This window comes from Amblyomma maculatum, chromosome 3 (assembly GCF_055883805.1).
Source record: "Amblyomma maculatum isolate TAMU_Amacu chromosome 3, ASM5588380v1, whole genome shotgun sequence".
In the NCBI taxonomy this organism is placed as follows: Eukaryota; Metazoa; Arthropoda; class Arachnida; order Ixodida; family Ixodidae; genus Amblyomma; species Amblyomma maculatum.
This window is the reverse complement of record NC_139346.1, coordinates 92,869,316-92,884,618: the sequence shown is the minus strand read 5'-3', so window position 1 is coordinate 92,884,618 and position 15,303 is coordinate 92,869,316. Positions and strand designations below refer to the sequence as shown.

General features: G+C 46.5%; 1 protein-coding gene and 2 pseudogenes across 1 annotated transcript; 1 reads left to right on the top strand and 2 right to left on the bottom strand.

Moving 5' to 3' along the window:
- Positions 1-2,315: 2,315 nt before the first annotated feature.
- Positions 2,316-15,303, bottom strand: part of LOC146195309 (arylsulfatase B-like) — a 31,423-nt pseudogene continuing 18,435 nt past the window's right edge.
- LOC146195311 (uncharacterized) lies at positions 7,416-10,148 on the top strand (annotated as a pseudogene).
- On the bottom strand, positions 10,876-12,214 carry LOC146195310 (uncharacterized; the record flags this gene model as incomplete). Its single annotated transcript, XM_084595958.1, has 1 exon — positions 10,876-12,214. A coding segment is annotated over one exon (1,311 nt), but the record flags the coding sequence as incomplete, so codon positions are not given.

The following is a 15,303-nucleotide window of genomic DNA, read 5'->3' as shown; positions in this document are numbered from 1 at the left end:
ACTATCGATCATATCCATACCATCAACCAGGTGATAGAAAAATGCTCGGGATATAACCAGCCCTTATACGTAGCATTAATTGATTACGAAAAAGCATTTGACTCAGTAGAAACCCCAGCAGTCATACAGGCATTGCGAAATCAGGGTGTAGACGAGCCGTACGTGAAAACGGTGGAAGATATAGATAGAGGGTGCACAGCAACCATACTTCTGCATAAAGAAAGTAACAAAATTTCTATAAAGAAAGTTGTCAGGAAAGGAGACACGATCTCCCCAGTACTATTCACAGCTTGCTTAGAAGAAGTATTCAGAGACTTGGAATGGGAGCAGTTGGGAATAAGAGTAGACGGAGAATACCTCATTCATCTGCGGTTTGCTGATGACATTGCCTTGCTAAGTAACATAGGGAATGAATTGCAAAGAATAATTGATCACTTAGACAGGAAAAGTAAAAAAAGTAGGCTTGAAAATCAATATGCAGAAAACTAAGGTAATGTTCAATAGCCTAGGGAAGGAACAGCAGTTTACGTTAGGTAGCGAAGCCCTGGAAATAGTAGGCGAATATATCTATTTAGGACGGGTAGTAACCGCAGATCCGGACCATGAAAGGGAAATAAGAAGGAGATAAGGCTGGGATGGAGCGCATTTGGCAAGCACTCCCAGGTTATGACTAGCAGCCTACCGGTATCGCTCAAGAGGAAAGTATACAACAGTTGCATCTTACCTGTACTTACCTATGGGGCTGAAAAGTAGAAGTTGACAAAGAGGGTTCTACTTAAGCTGATGACAACGCAGAAGTCTATGGAAAGAAAAATGGTAGGGATAACGTTGAGAGATAGGAAACGTGCAGAGTGGGCCAGAGAAATAACTCAAGTCGCTGACATTCTAATGGAAATCAAGAAGAAATAGGCATGGGCAGGACATGTAGCGCGAAGAAAGGATAACCGATGGTCGCTTAGGGCAGCAAACTGAATTCCAAGGGAAGGAAAGCGCAGCAGGGGGCGGCAGAAAATTAGGTGGGCGGATGAGGTTAACAAGTTCGCAGGGGTCAAGTTGATGCGGCTCGCACAGGACCGGGTTATTTGGAGGAATATGGGAGAGGCCTTCGCCCTGCAGTGGGTATAGTCAGGCTGAGGATTCATGGCATCATCACGTGTTCCCTCTTATAGTTGAGGCGCCTTCGACTCCATAGCCTCCCTAATTTAATCGCTACAAAATCATGTCTGAACGTGTCTAAACCTAAGCTTAAGCAAAACAAGAGGACGCTTTCGCTTCGCCTAACTAGGTTTAGCATGGTTAAACCTCAGCATTGTTTTCTTTGTTAGGTTTTCGAAATTGAGTTTGGATTGGATTTTTGACTGGATGGGGCTGGCAGTGTTTCCTAGTAGGGAACGTGATGGTGCTGTACTGTAGAGGGAGAGAAGAGGGCAGCACTTCCTCGTAATTTTACTGTTATCAACCCACAATGCCAAGACATTACAGTGAACAACCTCATATCGCTTTGCTTTCTTTGAGTGCCTGCATTATACTTACCGCTCTAAATATTCAATGGCGTTTTACATCAATAATTATATTATGCTTAGTTTTTTTATATCCACCCTTGAGTGCATCTAATCTATTCATGTCATTTTTTGCACTGTATACTGGGTTGTTACATATCTTGGGAGGCTCACACTCTTCACGCATCAGCGCTTTTTTGTCAGCCTCCTGGACAGAACTGTACTTGTGTGCCTAGTCTGAGTGAAATAAACTTTCATTCATTCATTTATGTTTACGGCCTTTCAGAATATCCGGTGATGTATAGTCACTTGCCTTGAAACACGCTGTCCTGTCCGAATATGCATTTTACTTAGAGAGCGAACTGCATGGTGCGACTCATGTTGTGACCGAGCGTCTCTACGCACAAAACTGCCCAGGGCGACGATTTAGAAATTGTAGTTATCCAGTACGATCGGGAAAAAGTTGCTGGTCACTATATTCCGCTCACCTCCAACAAAGCACAGAGAATTCCACACTACAACTTAGAAATCTAGGCACAGCATCAAGTGAAAGTGCTGTCGCAAAGGTATATCAGACGGCCATCTTTGTTTATATTGGACAGTGTTGTCAGACACGTAACATTTCCGGAGCTGGGAATAGGTTTCGCCCCGAAATACTCCTACCTGTCTGGACTGTCGGAAACCGTTTCCGTTGAAGCTTCTACCGTGCTAGCGCAAAGGGCGCACAAACACAGCGGCTATGACACGACAGTCAAGTGGATATGGCTACACTGGTCTTTGGTTATTTTAGTAATCAACTGATTATTTTATTGGTTCTGTATTTATGACCTCAGGTTCACCCATCAGACCAAGCTCGACAAGGGGAAAGAGTTAGCAGGTGGGAGCGTCTTGTCGAGAGGTGTCCTATATCATCAGGGTTGGGGAGAAACATTAAGAGAGCAAGACCCGGAGGAGTTCCACGCCGTTGTGGTTTATGCCAAACGTGCATTAGGAATGGCAACACAATGGCCACTCGTCGCCGAGAGGAGAATGCTGCGCGTCTGGCTGAGAAGTCATCATGGCTCCTACGGCGCCAAAATGCCGTCGTGGTACTCTGGGTATCCCCTGGGATCTACATTGACGCCCACGGACGGCACAAGGGTTTCGTTGAAGGCGGCAAGTCTCTCCAGCAGCATGGACAGAAGCTGCACAGCGAGTAGAATGTAAACATCAAATAGTGTTACAAGAGTACTTACGTCATCGTGGAGGGAATTGCAAGGACCTTCGTATCACTCAAGTTCGTATAAAGAATTGGGAGACACTTAAGCTATGCCACTCCTCTTATTAGGATATGACATAACAGTTATAACTGGCGGCTCCTCTTGCAGGTCCACCTTCACGTACCCCTTTGCTGCTCACTGAACCATTAATCCGTTTAATTTGCCTCTATTAATAATCTCGCACATAATATTTACCATGCAACTATAATATATGAAAGGCCGCTTTAACCAAGTCGAGCAAAAGTCCCCGCTTGCTTGTAGCATGTCTGATAGTTCTGGAGGGTTTGATTCTTCTCACTCTCCCCCTGGAATTCTCAACCCCGAGTTGGTAGCTCCTTCTAAATTGGCCATGGCATGAGGTGACATACCGTTGCACAGCCCTACCATGAATGAGTGCCGGGCCATGCCGGCTACTACAGCTGCCCCCCCTCTGTCAGAGCCGACGCTTGCGATTATGATTACTCGCTCACAACTCCGCATTTCATTAATAAGAAAATTTTGTCGTTGCTTCACAAAATTTGGCTACAAAACATGAATATCGGTGAAAAGTTCGAGTGAGTCGAGAACGAGGATACAGAGTAAGAAGGGGTAAGTCTTGCTTTGTGGCCTATCGCATATAGGAGCTGAAAGCTGGCGCGAAAGGTCCCGTGGCGGTTTTCTGCCAACATCGAGTGAACTCGAAGCACTATGACCATGGGACGAGTACGCGCCCATACATATACGACCTCGCATTCCATTGGATGAGGCACGCAAATGATGGGCGGATTGATAAAACTTATATTTGTATTTAGACTGCTCTTCAAATCTCAAGGTTTTCACGCTTATCGCTACCACGAAGCAGCGAGCATGTGTGCTACCGACTTGAAATCTGTGGTACAATCCATCCCTTCAATGAGACCTACAATTTTACAGCTCTGAATTTTTATGCGAAGTTTGGCTATTCAGGCCTTAAGGTACAATGCTTCATAAATGGAAATGACGTAGAAAAATAGGAAAGTAGAAGGGAGACAAAACACGCTCGTCTTCCGTCTGCCAACCTTTTTTTGTGTGCAATTTCTTGTTCTGGAAGTTGCACTATGTTGTACTCTTGCAGTGGGAGAACCGATTAACCAGCCCCTGAGGACATGCTTATGTCGGCAGACAGGGCGGGGTGAGTGCCCGGGCCCGCAGCCTCCTAGGCTAAAGGACGCCGCACTTACAGGGCGAAGGCTGTCACCTATATTGGTTAAGTCATCAATGCTTGTTACTACGACCCCTACCACTAGGACTACGACTACAAATATTACAACTGCTACTGGTACTACTACTACTACTACTGGTACTACCACCCAGTCGGAAAAAACTGCAGAAAATGTTGTGATTTACGACAAAATTTCTGTTTTCTGTAGATACAACAGAAAAGTGAAACAGAACTACAGACAACAGAAATATACTACAGAAAAACTACAAAACTACAGAAAAGTACTAAAGGACTACAGAAAAATCTGATATTTACGACAGAACTACAGGATATATTTTGTCGTATTTTTGACAAAGTTCTGTAGTTTTTTCCGACTGGGTACTACTACTACTACTACTACTACTACTACTACTACTGGTATTCTTGTAGTTCTCCAATACAATGGGGTGACTGGAATTAGCGACCGTTTTGACAGTCTCAGTCGCCTTATTAGAGGCGTGAATGTCCTATATATGCTATAGAATGGAGACAGCTGAAAGTATTTATGTTGTTATGAATGTAAAATGACCACCGCGCAAAAGCAGCTGCAATGCAAAGCCTAGAGATTAGGTACACAAAATTAAGCCTAGCATAATACCATAGTAATTAACGCTCGATAGCTATCCAGTTTTTATACCGAGTAAAACCTGCACGCCATATGCGATCTTACTTTTGGCCTCTCCTCTGCGATGTTGTGCAGCTCGCACGGGTCTTGGGCGATGTCGAACATGTATTGAGTGCTGTATGAAGTTGAGTTGTCTTCAGCGACCTCCCCGCAGGTGAGCGTCGCTTCATGCCTCCAGCGGCCGGCGTCTTGGAACATGTCCTTCCTTCCGTACAGGCGCCCGAGAACGGCTGCAGCGCGGGACTGCTGAAGAAGGTCGTCCAGGTCGTCGTACGGTCGATCTCCTCCGGGTGCCTCGTAGCGATCGTCCAGCGACGCCCCCAGCACAACCTTGAAGTTGTGGTAGCGCAGCGCGGATTCTCCTGAGTCTGGGTCAATGTTGATCAAAATCTCGGAACGGGGCGATGACTCGCCGGCCGTGAGCACGTCCCACATGTCGAAGCCATCCAGTGAACCCAGCTGCTGTACGTCGCCCCCTGTACGGTCAAGCGTGATAACGGTTGAATGCAAGCGCTTAGGAGGCCAACGTGTTATACGATTGCCTGCTACGCAAGCACTCTAGGCCACTTCTTTTTGTTTATGCAACAGCAGCCGCCTAGCGACTGTTGTTGCACATGCTACATTAGCCCCCTCTCAAAAAAAAAATAAATAAATAAAAAAAAATAAACGTATCTCTCTCTCATCCGTGCACAGTTTCCATGCCTAAAGACGAAGTTCATCCTTGCTTCACAAAAACAAATAATTATATTCAGCACCGTTTCTGTGGAATGAGTTATACCACAGCACAATGCTTTCAACATGCTCCCCACTTTTCTACCAATGTTTCAAACCGACAAGGGTTGCTAGCACAGCACTTGCATTCTGATGCAAGAAGCCTTCATTGCACCTTGCGCGATCCTTCTCTTTTTACCTTCGTTACAACGGCGTCCAAGAGGCCGCTGACAAGGCGCAGGCGTTAATCCCAGTTAGTCATGGCTTACTGATTTTCGAACAGCTTATTAGATTTACTGTCACTGAGTGTTTAGTCGCATCCTCCTATATTGGTATCCATGACTGGTCATATGAACCGAGATCAAAGAATGCCGACCGTTGCTTTCAAGGCCACGGCGGAAGAAAGAATAGTGCTGCATCGCCCGCACTTCGGCGAGATAGCGGCCATTAGGACGCAGTGCTAGGGGCAGAACGTCGTCTAGGCAACTATAAAAACTCGGGGACAATTTTCTGTGGCAATGTGGTGGAAGCTACGGAGCCGAAACGCACCAGCTCACTCCGCACAAGCATATAGTGCCTCCAGAAATTTCGCAGTGGATGCTCTGGAATTTTAAACCATTACGAAACTATTAAGCTTATTATTGTATCAGGCTTAAACTACAGTACTAGCCAGTACAGTCGGAGTTTAATAGACAGCGTTCATGTCGATGGCTGCGCCGCCTGTCGACAATCTCGTAAAGCGCAAGAGCGTAGGCGGGGCAGGGTGGGATGCGTCGGCCGCTTTTCTCCGCCCATTTCTGCGCGCGTTCGTATCGCTCGTCTGCTTTTCACAGCGTACGTCGTGCACGTTGCCGAAACCGCAGCCGAAGCCAGGTTCTTGGAACTACATGGCGTAGTAATACAGTTAGGAAAGCCCCGCCTTCGTAGCTTTGGCTCTACTGCCACAGAAAGTTGTCCCCGAGTATATATACCTATACTTTCCGACTATTCTTTTGGCTTTCCGTCAGAGGAATTGCACGCGCACTCACGTTTTCCAACCTGTGTCAGCAATAAAACACTGCAACATTAAAAAACAAGTGTTTAACCTGAGCGCTTGATGTAAAGCAAGTATGAGGGTTCACACCGCTCCTTACTGACCAAATTCCTGAATTTCCTATACACAGAGACACGCGTCGTCTGCTCCGGAACCCACAGGAGACTCCACGGGTAGGTTGCCTCGCCTGACAAAGAACCTTCGCCAAAACAACCCTTTGTTGTATAATCGGCAACTCAGCTGACAGGGGTATACAGTAGTGTGCAGAACCAACTCGCGCCTTTTCAACTGCAACTGCAGATTAGCCTGATCAGCAGTAGTAAATATTTTGTGCTTTCGGTTATGGCACGGGCATAATTATGCGCTCATTGGGAAAAAGTGCAACGTACCATTTTTTCTAAACGTAACCAGGCTGCATGTTCCGCTTCTCGCTTGTATTCTACAGCCAACATGGATTCTCAGAGGCTTTCAACTTGTCAAGTGAGGAAGGAGCTCGCCTTTACTTTGCACAGATTTAGAGCTTCAGTAGTGGTACTAATTCTCTACTACCCGTTTGAGAAGCGGAACACGCACTCTGGTTACTTTTTGCAAACAGGATACATCAAATAGGGTGCGACGGCAGCAATATGTGTTATATATGAATGTTTATGGGTATATGCGAAGGTTTTATATACGGGAAGGTATCGTTCTCCAGCGCTCCTGTAGCCTGAATTCGAAGCGCGGGATTATAGAAACGGACGTGCATCCAGCCTAAATAAAGTAGCTGAAAGCGCTCGAACAAGGTGTATTCATCAAAGTTAAGCACTTGTGCAAACTGCCAGTGCAGAAAAAAATGTCCCTCCGGTGCTAGTGCTGCTCCTTGCGGCAACATTGTGAATAGAAAGCTTGCGGTGCTTTCAGACTGCTTCTTCCACCGAGCATTTCGTAGCGCGAGTGGGTGAGTGGCCTTGTGTGGCCTGAAACCCCTTAGCTTTATAGGGTGCCTCGATGCGCGCCCGCTGAACGGAGAGCGGGCGCGCATCGAGGCACCGCTGAACGGAGAGCGGGCGCGCATCGAGGCACCCTATAGACAGTTTCAATGTTTGTAAACAAACCGCGCTTGGCGCTGATTGGCTTCCCCGAGTAAACTTCCGGCACAAGTACTTCCGGCATGCCTTCGCAGCGCGACTAGCTGCTTGATGCAACGTGCGGCTCTGTTATTTTCTTCCGTGCGCGACGCTGCAGCAGTTTGGTGTACCGTGATGTCGAGTGAGTATTTTAAGAAGCTTGACACGCAGACACAGAACCGATATCGAGAGAAACTGACGTTCAAGGGCGAAGAGCTTCCCGACCCACTCGACGATGCCGCGCGGTTCGCGTTCACGTCAGGTTCGCGCAACCTTCCACCTGTCACAGTGACAGACATTTTCGTATACCTGGTTGAAGGAGTCTGTTTCTACACAAAGGAACAGTTTAAAAGCCACAAAATGAGTGCAGCTTACAACGCATTCCTAAGTGGAAAGGTGAAGCGGCTGAAGTCGTTCAGAGCAGGCGAGCGTGGCGGCGGTGTGGTTCTCGTTGCGGCCACTGTGGACGCAAGCCAAACGCTTACGAAGTCTTACGAAGCGTGGTGTGTTGTCAAAGATGACGGGAATGTTGAGACTGCTCACTGCACCTGCATGGCGGGGTAAGTACTACACGCTCCGTATTTGGCTGCTTCGGCCGCTTCCTACTGACAGTGCTGGTGTCGGGTTGTCTGTTTCTTTGTGTCGCGGAAACAAAGTTGTGGCGCGATAACGCGCTAGTGAAAATACTTAGATAACGTGACGAGAATATCGCATTGACCGCGGCTAATTTATAATACTAGAGTGCTTCCATAGTCACGTCACAAATTTTTCTGCAGTGGTCTTTGCAAGAAACTCAGTCCCGAAATGCACTGTTTTCATTAGCACTTTAGGCTATTCTTGGCTCATGCTGCCCGTAGTGTGGGATCATTCTTGCGTACAGGAGGAAAGGTTTAAGGGACAAGGGGGAAAAATTCACTATCCTGTAATGTCCCATAGCATGCAGCGCGTTATGCCAGCGTGTTTTTTCATGTCCCGTGGGTTGCACTGTTTTCCCTTCTACATAATGTTTCCATCTTAGGAAACGTATCCAGTCAACCTAGGACACAGCTTTGCTGGTGATTTCATGGCTGTTAGCATGTTGCTATCGTTGCCATTCGCCATGCTTCTTCTTTAACACATTTCAAGTTATTGGCTTCTTTCTCTAAGATGGAAAACAGCACAGAACCACACAGAGGACAAAAACAGGAAAACTAAACGCAGGCGCTAACAACCCGAGGCTAACAACAACTCTTGATAAGTTTTTTCCTTGTGCTTTGTGAGTTGCTGATAAGCATGTGTCCACTACTTTAACTTGCAGCCTCGGAGAATGTTGCACGCATGTTGCTTCACTGCTCTTCAGCATTCAAGCGAATGTGCACTACAGTGATGCATCACCAACTGATGTCCAGTGCAAGTGGATTGAGGTGACACGAAGGAGCAGAGTAGGTATTTTTTCTTTCCTCTGCATCAACAAATAGTGCAGAAACAAGGATTAAACACTAAATTTCTTGCAGCCAGCACCAGTTAGCAACATCAAGTTCTTCAAGCCCAAAGTGGGTCATCCGGCTCCTGAGATTGTCCCAAGACCCCAAAAAACAATACCAAATTGGAGCAATGATGAGGTTCGCAGCTTCATGCAGCAAGTCAAGGTGAATCCTTATATTCAATATCCTTTATTTTGTCTTCTTTGGTTTACATTGATTCCTTTATCTGCTCTTACAGAGGTTTGCACTAAACACACTGCTGCTGAATTCACTGACAGACAGTGAAGAGACTGATTCTGCCCCCGAGTCAACTGAAGCTGCTGCTGCCCAAGAATCCAAAGAATCAGCCGTGTCCGAACAATCAGCCTTGCATTTTCCACTGCAAGCTGTGTATGGTGACAGTAACTTGCTAACAGCGAAACAAGTGCAGATGTCGCATGCATTGAGATTGAACAGACAACTCGTGGCCAGTCAAAGAACACGACATGGAAGGAAGAGCGCCGAGGCAGGATTACTGCCTCTGTGTTACACCGTGTAACAAGATGTAAAACAGGGGCAGAAGGTCTTGTTGCTGAAATTATGGGTTATGTTAAGGCACCACATGTGCCAAACCTGCGCTGGGGCTGTGAAGCAGAGCCTCAAGCAAAACAAGCTTTCATTACTCATCAGTCACCGCATCACAGCCAACTTGAAATAAGAGACTGTGGCCTGTTTGTGCTGGAAAGGCTGCCATTCCTGGCAGCAACTCCAGACGCTATTGTTTCCTGTGCATGCTGTGAGAGCGCTGTGCTGGAGGTGAAGTGTCCTGCATCGGCAAAAGGTGCTTCTATTACTGCTAAGCTGGCTTATCTTAATGCTGATTTAAAGCTGAGGCATGACCATGCATACTATACGCAAATACAAGCCCAAATGGCTATTACCAGAATCCGTCGAGCCTACTTCGTAGTGTACACAGGACATTCAGTGCTGGTTGAGGCTATGACGTTTGATGAACACTTCTGGGCAGACACAGAAGCCAGAGCGGAAAGTTTTTTCTTTCAGTACATCTTCCCAGAGCTGCACTCAAAGCAAATTTTAAACAAGATAGAAAGTGCGAAATCCACGTGCCACTGCCACGGTGCCAAATCTGGACGCATTGTAGAGTGCACTCAATGCCTACACGGTTTTCACCTCAAGTGTGTAAACCTCAAACGCACACCAAAATTGTGGACATGCATAAAGTGTCAAAAGTAAGCAGACTAATGAAACAGTTTAAGTGTTGTTCGATCTGTTGTCCTATTCTGCTGTGACGGCACATTCAGAATTGTGGGATTTGCTTCTTTTTTCTTGCAATTTTATATATATGTCGCTTTTTCTCTGATATCACGGAGCCAGTGAAGGCTCAGACACCATGTTTAGGATTAGTGAAATATTAAACACATGCCGTGACATTATGAGCAGCCATTATGATTACTAGATTTCATATTGTCTGTTTACTGGATTGCAGGTATGCTGTAATCTTATTTGGCACCTGCATTCTTTTACTGTAAATGCTCAAGTACAGCTTCATGTTTCCCATCTACAATGATGATTGTTCAGTGCAATAAACATGTGCAATAATAAAGAGAACGAAAGGACAATACAAAAATTTTAAAGTGAAACTGCAAAGCGCTCAAATGCAATAACTCCAGTCTTGGTTTTTACTTGGCATGAAATAAGATAATACGGGTGCAATGTTGCCAAACTGAGCCTCTCATAAAAATGTTACTTCCAAAAAAGTCCAGTCTTGCACTCATTGAAACGATCACATCACGCCACAATGTCACCATCCACGAGAACAATGGAGGAAGTGCTCATTATGCAGCAGCTTCTCCTAGTGTTAACGAGGCTCAGACGGACTGCTAACTAAAGACCTTGCATGCAGATTCGGCATTGCAGTAGGTTCTGTGAGTGGAATTTTCCACTCGTGGCTTGATGTGCTAGCCAAGAATTTGCACTGAAATATTTATTCAGCGTCCAACTTCAATGGAAGCTAGGTTGTTGATGATTGGTGTTTGTAGGTTGACAAGCCCACAGCAGACAACCAGAATCTTGTCGATTGTTGCACAATCTGCATCGTTCGACCTTTTCACGAAGCTCACTGGCAGCACACTTTGGAGACTTCTGAAGAGCTTCAAACGTTGAATGGCTCTTTCAACATGAATTCGGACCCGTGAGAGCTTTCTTGATGTTGTGACTTCTTCTCCTGGCAGCTGGGGGCGTTTTTTTGTTAATGAGGGCATTAGTATTTTAGCACCTCGAGCAGCAAACATGTCCTCGCACCGGAAGCCTCTGTCCACAAGAAAACAATCTCCCTCCTCAACCTTATCAAGCAGGCCACTACACAGTGTGAGCTCTTTGTCAGAAACCCGTCCACCCCATGCCTTCGATACAAATGTAACTGAACCTGAAGGTGAAATTGCAACAAGTGCCTTGACGGTGTTGTGATGCTTGTAGTTTGAATATGTCTGACTCCTAGCTTCCATTGAAGTTGGACGCTGAATAAATATTTGAGTGCAATCGATGATACCCCTCAGGTTATCAAATAATGTGTCTTGAAAAGCTGGCAGGCGGTGAGACTGCAGCGCTTTTCTCGATGGCCAAATGATGAATTGCTCAAAATTCTTGGCTAGCACATCAAGCCACGAGTGGAAAATTGCACTCACAGAACCTACTGCAATGCTGAATCTACATGCGAGGTCTTTGGTTAGCAGTCCTAGTCTGAGCCTCATTAACACTAGGAGAAGCTGCTGTTCAGCATCCAGGCATGTCTGGGCTGGTGTCCAAATAGACAACACAAACTGCAGCAGTGCCCTGAACATTGTTACGGATACAAGCCCTGTGTGGAACTTTAAAGTTTTATCTGACTGCATCACCACAGTCTGTGTGATCTCTGGAAGGTTAATGGGCTTATTCTCCTTTGCAGCAGGTCTATCTTCAGCAGTTTGAAAGTTTTGCTTCATTTCAGTGAGATGTTTTTTTGTCAACTCATTTTCTTCCAGCAGAGCTTCAATGTCCTTTGTAGTGAGGGTTGTTTGTGCTCCAGCATCACACGTCTTCCTTGGACTGTCGCCATGGTCGGTGGGGTCACCTGGGGAGGTCAAAATACAGGACTCGGCAATGCCATCTCTTTGTTCGGAAGGCAGTTTTCTTTGAGCACGTTCGAATCTGGCAATCTTCTGTTTTGAGTTTCCTTGTGTTCGGTAAGGAAACACTGAAGGAACATAGTCTGGGTGGTTTGCATCAGAAGATGGCTGGCCTGCAATACAGAAGGATAAAAATTATGACACGCATTGGGACTATCTGCAACTAAACATTTTTTTAATGGCACTTTCATTGCTGCTAGACAAAGGATGAAATTAGTGAAAAGAGTTGCTTGTGTGTACACACTAATAAAAGGGCGAGATGATGTGCGCACATACGCACACTCTGTGATATCAGCATGGCTTGTTCTTAATATGCATGAACACACAAATGAATTTCTCAAACGTCCTTGTAATATTAAACAGCAAGGTCAATTGAAAGGGAATCAACTTTTGCCACGCCTGCAAGGTACTAAAAACTGTAGTTCACGAGAATAACACATAACCTGCCTCTGCGAAGCCGTAAATACGCCCGGATAGTGGCCGAAACTCCCTGCATGTATGTATGGATACCACTAGTTATTTTTGGGATTATAATCTGCGTAAAGTATTATCGTCGACACGGCTGTCTACATGCCGGTAGGCAGCGATACACCTGTCTAAATAAGTGAAGTTGCAGAAGAGCAGTAGTGCTCCAGATAAAAACTAAAAAAAAAAAAAACAAAAAAAAAACACGGCGACTGTATGGCTACACGCCGACGTAAATATCGTTACCCTGTGGCGTTGCGCTTAGCAGATGCAAACTTTACATTGCACGCTTCTGTACTCATGAACTTAAGGAGCTGGTTAGATTTCAAACTGCTCGCGCGTGGATCACACAAGATATGACACGAACCTTAATAAAGTATAGGCGGCAGTAGTACTTTTATATAACTAGACCACATGACAGCGCCGGCGCTACTGTAAGTAGCAACATACCTTGGATAAAGTGAGCAGAGCAAATCTGAGAGCTCTTTGTAGGCTGCCAGTTGTCTCGGCGCACCGCTGCTATCCAAGCGTTTTTCCTACCGGCCTCGCTGGGGAACCTGAACGTTCGCACTGCCGAAAGAAGGTTTGTTCCTGAGCGAAGGCTGCACCCAGGTACAACACAACACGAACCCATCCTTGAGCGCTTCACAGGTGACTTGTACGACGCTGAACACATTTCCAGCGAGCAACCGCATACAATCAAGCGATACCGCCGCCAGAGGATCGAAAAGAGAGAAAGGCGTTGTTCCGGCGAGCCACTGGACACTGAACAACGCACGGAATGCCACAATCCGCACAAATATAGATATACTACGGAAAAATCGAACAAAATGCGCACAGCGCGAGCGCGAGAGCACACAAAACGCCAGCAAAACAAACCACAACCGGAAGTTTTCTAAGGGCGCCGGATACGGGGGCACAGTGTTGCCAGTGTACGGTCGGCGCTGGATGAAACCGTCTATAGCTTTAGGGTTGTTAGCGCCACTTTTCGTCAAGTGCCGAAACTATATGCTCGCCGCTATGAATGAATGAGGCCCTTCTCCGCAATGAAGCGCGCACATCACATGCCAAGGATGGTAGGCGCAGATCGCCGTTTAAGAAGAAGCGCAATGCCCGAAGCGGGCGTCTTGCGATGCGTGCGCCTAGTTGCGGAAAATCGCTTCATTGCGACAAACTAGTTTTTATTGCGAAATCAATACTACTCGCACTTTCAAGCCTTCGCGTGACCCGGCCTCAGTTACGTCTTACCCACGTGACGCTGTGACTTCACACCTCACGTGACACACGGGCTGGCAGGAGCTGCCAACTTGGGTCTTTCGTTTCACATGGGACGGTTGTCAGAATCAGCTTGCTAGGACCCTGGCATTCACGTTACCCCTATAGGCCACTAAGGCACGTTCATATGGGTTGGTTAAAGCGGGGCTTTATCTGTGGCTGAGGAAGAATAAAAAGAGAAGAAGAAGAACGCTCGGTCACCTGCAGGCAATGCTTTCGCTCAATAATTGGTTCAGCAGCGTTGAACCCTTGTTATTTTTAGCGCACCTTGCGGAACGGCGCCTCCTACCAGGATTTTAAATATATTAAACGGCCGCATTTCGCGCGAATGACCGAGCGTGGAAAATATATAGGAGGCTATGGTTGAGTGCGCCAAGCAGTCGTTGCTCAGGTTTCGAAAAGAGGTTTCGAGATATTCAGAAGCAAAATTGCTCTACGACCACTGATGTATCCCCTGCTATAACTGAGTGTTACTGCTGGCTTAAAAACTAAAGCGCTAAGGTCATCTCTTGGGATGACCTTAGCGCCATCCAAGGCAGCTGCTGCATAAAAAAGAACCAGATCAAAGTGCTAAATTAACAACTGCACTAACTAGCTGAGTTCTACTTTGTCTTTCTCCCTGACGCATAAAGTTTTGGAACGAATAGGGCGCAACGATAAATATCAATCAAGTTCATGCAAATTAGGGACTTGTCATGCTGTCAAGTCCGCTGCTCTGGAGGAACGCGCTGGACACGTACCAACAGCGGAGTAAAGCGTAGGCAGCCAGTCGGAAATGTGCACCAGCTGATGGGACACTCTCCTCTGCGGGAGTAGTTGAGGCCGCGCGGATGGCGCCGTCCCAGAGGGTGGTCTTGGAGCCCCGTAGCGGCCAGTTGGTGCCCGCATTGGAAGCGGCCCCCGTTGGAGCCGCGCCGTTGTCACTGCTAAACACGATGATGGTGTCTTCCAGCATGGAGGCCTCTTCAAGCGCCTCCAATAAAGCACCCATGGATTGGTCAAGGGCGTCCGTCATCCCTGTCCAGGTCAACGAGACGCGTAAATACATATTGGCATGAGCTCTGGAAGGTGTCGAAACAAAATTCAACAGAGACGTATGGTGTTTTAATGTGAAAGTGTCGTAATGCTGCGAATGAAATATATTTGAGAGAGGCTTTCCACGTGTATTAGAGTTCTTTCGAGTAGTATTGTACTCGATGTGTGTGCTTTTGCTTATTACGAGTATGCTACCATGCATCACGTAGCATATGGAAGCAGTGATCGCAGAAGTCTTGGTTCGAAAGCGTACGATTGCAGTTACGCATGTCGTTCGTTCAAATCCCTGCCTAAGTTTCCCTCCAACTTTAATAGCACATGTATGCTATATGTCAAGAGAAATCGCGTGACCGGGAAGCTGTACAACGACAAAGCGCGTGACACGGAAAGCTGTACGACGAACGGCTTTGTCAGAATTTTGATGCTATGCTGAGAAAACTGTTGCCGCT